Genomic DNA, 6,024 nt, shown 5'->3' with positions numbered 1-6,024 from the left:
CACACACATAAACACAGAGAGAATCATACACACTGGAATGTGAAGGGATATGGTGGTCTGTGTTATCATTTGCTTAGTTGTCAAAGTTGACAAGTCAGTTTGCAGTTCACCATGGAAAGAGTCTCAGAATATCCTCTCACTGCTTTTCATTTTCCCAATCCAAGGAGAATACCTGTGAGGCTGAATGACTCTGTCCTCCCAACTGCAGCATCCCATGGCTGTGGGTGTCTGCTGTGATCAGACACTGGCTTTGTTTAAAGTCCTGCTGAGCAGTAGACAGATCACTTGCATTGACATCTTTTCTACACTGTGGGCCACTAAAGGCCCTGATGATGTTATCTCTAGGTGTGTCTGTGAGCACCAGTGAAGCTTCCTCTGGCTGTATCAGTTCTCACAGACACACAAACACACACACAGATCATCATCAGTTTTCTCAGAAAACTCAGTGAGAGTATCATTGGTGTACACCCACCCACACACACACCCACCCACCCACCCACCCACACACACACACACACACATCATCATCATCATCATCATCATCATCATCATCATCATCAGTGCTCATAGACATACCCAGAGAGTATCTTTGGTGTACCCTCACATACACAGAGCATGATCAGTGCTCACGGACCCACCTAGAGAGAGGATCATAGACACACACACTCACACACATACAGGGTGGGGGAAGAATGCTAATAACTCATGTTATCTATAGAATTTTACAGCTTTGATTTCTGTAATAACTTCACTGTTCAGCTGAAGGAAGCAAGAACCAGAAATTTGTGACTTGATCTGGATCAACAGAAGTGACAGATTGGGAAAATATATCTTTCATTTCTTTTTACTGGAACCCTCTTGCTCCTGAGTCAGAGATAGATTGTGTTGGCTCAGAGCATGTGGGATCTTCTACAGCTGGACAAGAAGTACCCATTGAACAATGGAGTCATTCCCTCAGGGAATAGAATACTACCCTGACTGTTTGACATGTTTTGGGAAAGTCCCAGTCCCTGTTGGAGGANGAGTGGTGGCANATGCCCTGAGTCAGGGCACCTNGGGAAGACCTCTCAGTGACTTGGGAGAGTATGGAAATGCCTGTCTGTGGACCAGAAGCTGGCCTCTGTGTGTGAGGAGCTTCACTAAAGATGAAGAATCCCTTTGCTACAAGACTTTCCTCCATGTCAGGCATAGGACTTGGGTCTGCTCCTGAATAGGTCAAATCCCTGCCAGGATCACAGCTTCTCCCTGCTCCAGTTTTCTGCCTCCATGTCCCCAGTCCTGAGCNGGTGCTGAAGGTCCTCAGGCTTACCTGGGGTGGTATATGCCAAAAGGAGGCAGCATATCAGCAGCAGAGAGCAGAGAGTCCTCATGGCTGGTAGAAGGAGCACTCAGACTCCAGAGAGGGTCAGTAACCCCAGCAGGACTGAAAGTCTCAGGAATCCTGAGGGTTGCCTGCAGCTGAGGGTGAAGCTCATTAACTCTCCCTCCTGCTGTGTGTCCTGAGGCACTTCAGTGCTGTTGGTAGGCGCTCATGGTAAGCTCTACAGAGATTTGGCTTTCATTCTGGCAGCTCTAATTTATTGCCTCTTGCCTGTGTTGCTGTAACTTTCTGCTTAGAGAGTCTGGATGTTCTCTGACAATGTAGTATATGCTAGTGTCATTCAGGCCAAAATGAGTCAGAAAGCCTATAAGAGGAAGAAGCCTGACAGCCCAGCTTTCCTATGGGGTTGCTCAGCTGTAATCACTGTCTGGACAGAAGCTAAGCTGATCCAGGGTTTAGAGTTCTTCCTCAGTAGCAGTTGTTCCCCCTCTTTTAAATTAATTAATCAATTAATTAATTCACTTTACATCCTGATCACAGCTCCCTCTCCCCTCTACTCTCAGCCAGACACTTACAAATCCCTCCTCCCTAAGCCCCCTCCCCTTGTCCTCAGAGAAAGGGAAATCCCCCTTGGCTACCACCCTGCCTTGGGATATCCACTCACAGCAGGACTAAGCACATCCTCTCTCACTGAGGCAGACAAGGCAGCCCAGGCAGGGGAAAGGGATCCAAAGGCAGGTGACAGAGTCAGAGACAGTCCCCACTCTACTTGTTAGAGGACCCTCAGAGACAGTCCCTACTCTACTTGTTAGAGGACCCACAAAGCTGCACATCTAACACAAATGTTTAGGGACCTAGGTCCAGTCACTGCATGCTGTTTGGTTGATGGTTCCGTCTCTGTGAGCTCCCATATGCCCAAGGAAGATGACTCTGTAGGTTTTCTTGTGTATCCTTGACCCCTCGACTCCATCAACGCTCGCCACCACTCTTCTACAAGACTTCTGAACTTCATCTAATATTTGGCTGTGGGTCTCTGCATCTGTTTCTATCAGCTGCTGGGAAAAGTCTCCTAAGACACAGTTATGCTAGGCTCCTGTGGGCAAGCATAACCGAGTATCATGAATAATGTCAGGAGTTGGCTCTCTCACATTGGATGGGTCTCAAATTGGACCAGTCATTGGTTGATCATTTGCCCAATCTCTGTTCCCCCCTTTATTCCTGTGCATAGTGTAGGTAGGAGAAAATTTGAATTGAAGGTTTTGTGGATGGGTTGATGTTCCCCCTTTCTCTACTGGAAGACCTACTTGGCTGTGGGAGATAGCCACTTCAGATTCCATATCCCCAGAAGCTACGAGTCTTAACTAGCATCACCCTGATAGCCTCCCAGTCACCTTCACTGTCCCAGATCTCTGGATACTCCCATATATTTGTCCTACTGCTTCTCACTCTCAGCCCTCTCCCCATTCCCCACGCATGATCGTCTTACCTAGCCCCCTCCTCACTCCCTTTCCCACCCAGTTGCCTCCCTCTATCAACTTCTATTGTCTTTTGTATTTTTCTTCCTGAGAAAGATTCAACCTTCCTTCCTTGGGTCTTCTTTGTCATTTGGCTTCTTTGGATCTGNGTATATGCCAAAAGGAGGCAGCATATCAGCAGCAGAGAGCAGAGAGTCCTCATGGCTGGTAGAAGGAGCACTCAGACTCCAGAGAGGGTCAGTAACCCCAGCAGGACTGAAAGTCTCAGGAATCCTGAGGGTTGCCTGCAGCTGAGGGTGAAGCTCATTAACTCTCCCTCCTGCTGTGTGTCCTGAGGCACTTCAGTGCTGTTGGTAGGCGCTCATGGTAAGCTCTACAGAGATTTGGCTTTCATTCTGGCAGCTCTAATTTATTGCCTCTTGCCTGTGTTGCTGTAACTTTCTGCTTAGAGAGTCTGGATGTTCTCTGACAATGTAGTATATGCTAGTGTCATTCAGGCCAAAATGAGTCAGAAAGCCTATAAGAGGAAGAAGCCTGACAGCCCAGCTTTCCTATGGGGTTGCTCAGCTGTAATCACTGTCTGGACAGAAGCTAAGCTGATCCAGGGTTTAGAGTTCTTCCTCAGTAGCAGTTGTTCCCCCTCTTTTAAATTAATTAATCAATTAATTAATTCACTTTACATCCTGATCACAGCTCCCTCTCCCCTCTACTCTCAGCCAGACACTTACAAATCCCTCCTCCCTAAGCCCCCTCCCCTTGTCCTCAGAGAAAGGGAAATCCCCCTTGGCTACCACCCTGCCTTGGGATATCCACTCACAGCAGGACTAAGCACATCCTCTCTCACTGAGGCAGACAAGGCAGCCCAGGCAGGGGAAAGGGATCCAAAGGCAGGTGACAGAGTCAGAGACAGTCCCCACTCTACTTGTTAGAGGACCCTCAGAGACAGTCCCTACTCTACTTGTTAGAGGACCCACAAAGCTGCACATCTAACACAAATGTTTAGGGACCTAGGTCCAGTCACTGCATGCTGTTTGGTTGATGGTTCCGTCTCTGTGAGCTCCCATATGCCCAAGGAAGATGACTCTGTAGGTTTTCTTGTGTATCCTTGACCCCTCGACTCCATCAACGCTCGCCACCACTCTTCTACAAGACTTCTGAACTTCATCTAATATTTGGCTGTGGGTCTCTGCATCTGTTTCTATCAGCTGCTGGGAAAAGTCTCCTAAGACACAGTTATGCTAGGCTCCTGTGGGCAAGCATAACCGAGTATCATGAATAATGTCAGGAGTTGGCTCTCTCACATTGGATGGGTCTCAAATTGGACCAGTCATTGGTTGATCATTTGCCCAATCTCTGTTCCCCCCTTTATTCCTGTGCATAGTGTAGGTAGGAGAAAATTTGAATTGAAGGTTTTGTGGATGGGTTGATGTTCCCCCTTTCTCTACTGGAAGACCTACTTGGCTGTGGGAGATAGCCACTTCAGATTCCATATCCCCAGAAGCTACGAGTCTTAACTAGCATCACCCTGATAGCCTCCCAGTCACCTTCACTGTCCCAGATCTCTGGATACTCCCATATATTTGTCCTACTGCTTCTCACTCTCAGCCCTCTCCCCATTCCCCACGCATGATCGTCTTACCTAGCCCCCTCCTCACTCCCTTTCCCACCCAGTTGCCTCCCTCTATCAACTTCTATTGTCTTTTGTATTTTTCTTCCTGAGAAAGATTCAACCTTCCTTCCTTGGGTCTTCTTTGTCATTTGGCTTCTTTGGATCTGCTCAGTTTAACATGGTTATCCTGTACTTTATGTGTAATATTCACTTATAAGTGAGAGCTTGTCATACATGTCTTTGGGTCTGGGTTACCTCACTCAGGGTGATCTTTTCTAGTTCTATCCATTTGCCGCAAGTTTCATGATGCTTATTTTTGATAGCTGAGTAGTATTCCATTGTGTAGATTAACCATGTTTCTTTATCCATTCTTTTGTTGAAGGACATCTCGGTTGTTTTGTTTCTGCCTATTATGAGTAAAGGTGCTATGAACGTGGCAGAGAAAGTGTCCTTGTTGTACACTGAAACATCTTTTGTGTATATGCCCAGGAGTGGTAGAGCTGAGTCGTGGGTAGAACTACTCCCAATAATCTAAGAAACCGCAGCAGTTGGCTACATTGTCCAACTGAGATGGACGTATTTACATCATTTACAACATAGACATCTTACACACCATGTCCCACATCCTTAGTGACTGGCCATTTCAGCTGAAGGAGCAGCTGGAAAGAAAGTGCTCTCAAGCATCATGTGTTCTGAACCAGAGCTGCTATGAGGTTATGGGATGAAGGATTAAAACCAAAGGAGATGTTTGGGGTAATAATTGGAGCAGGATAAAAAACAATGCCACACATTCCAAAAAGTAAGGAATGGCAAACTCTTGTGTGGTGAAGAAAATGGGAGAAGAATGTAGGTAAAGATGTTAGTGGGTGAGCCCTGTCTCTAGAAGGCCTTGTATTACCATGGTCTTCTAGTGTTATGGTGGGAAAAGACAATACCTTGCTACTTTGTGTTTGTCATTTGTCAGTGTTTGTTAGAGCAATGTACCCGGCCAAAATATTACTGGAAAAGAACTGTGCAAATTGCCTGTGATGTCTGCCTTGTGACTTGTGCCCTCAGTGTGCATGCCCTGTCTTTGGAGTGCTTTGACCTTTCCCAGGACTCTTACCCAGTCATGGCACTTTAGGCAATTCTGCTCATTAATCACATCACCTATAATCACCTGAGGACCAAGCCCAGAGGAAGTCCTTATCCTTCCCAAGCCTTCACATTATTATGAATTTAACATCACTATAATTTTTCATACTTTGGACACTTTACACAAACTCAGAATAAAAGGAGTCCCAGATTCACCATAGACTTCCACTTACAGGGAAGATCTTATTCCCAGTCCTGCCCAGCTTAAACTTTCTTAATAAACTGTAACCCTAACACTGTGAGCCTTTGGGTGCCTGCCTTGTAGCTGTCCTTGTCCACGTGGTCTCATGAAACAGCCGTGCATCAGCTGACATGTACACTGACTCTCTTCAACACAGGGAGTCAGTTAGGATGTAGCATACATAGCTGAAAATTAGACTGGTTTAAGAAACTGGTGTCACTACCTTCTCCTCTAGGGTCTATGGTCTCTGCAGTCCTGGGTAGATGAATAGGCTTCTGGAGCCAGGCATAATTTCCTCCTGTTG

At 46.5% G+C, this 6,024-nt stretch overlaps 1 protein-coding gene across 1 annotated transcript in view; it reads right to left on the bottom strand.

Annotated features, from left to right (window-relative positions):
* Positions 1-1,405, bottom strand: part of LOC110337102 (beta-defensin 2) — a 3,715-nt gene extending 2,310 nt beyond the window's left edge. The window contains exon 1 of the mRNA XM_021219856.2: positions 1,310-1,405. Coding sequence (XP_021075515.1) covers positions 1,310-1,370 — 61 coding nt within the window. The 5' untranslated portion in view covers positions 1,371-1,405. The remainder of the gene's footprint in view (positions 1-1,309) is intronic.
* Positions 1,406-6,024: the final 4,619 nt, after the last annotated feature.

This window comes from Mus pahari, chromosome 19, assembly GCF_900095145.1.
Source record: "Mus pahari chromosome 19, PAHARI_EIJ_v1.1, whole genome shotgun sequence".
Lineage (NCBI taxonomy): Eukaryota > Metazoa > Chordata > Mammalia > Rodentia > Muridae > Mus > Mus pahari.
The sequence above is the reverse complement of the archived record's forward strand: the minus strand, read 5'-3'. Positions and strand labels throughout refer to the sequence as shown.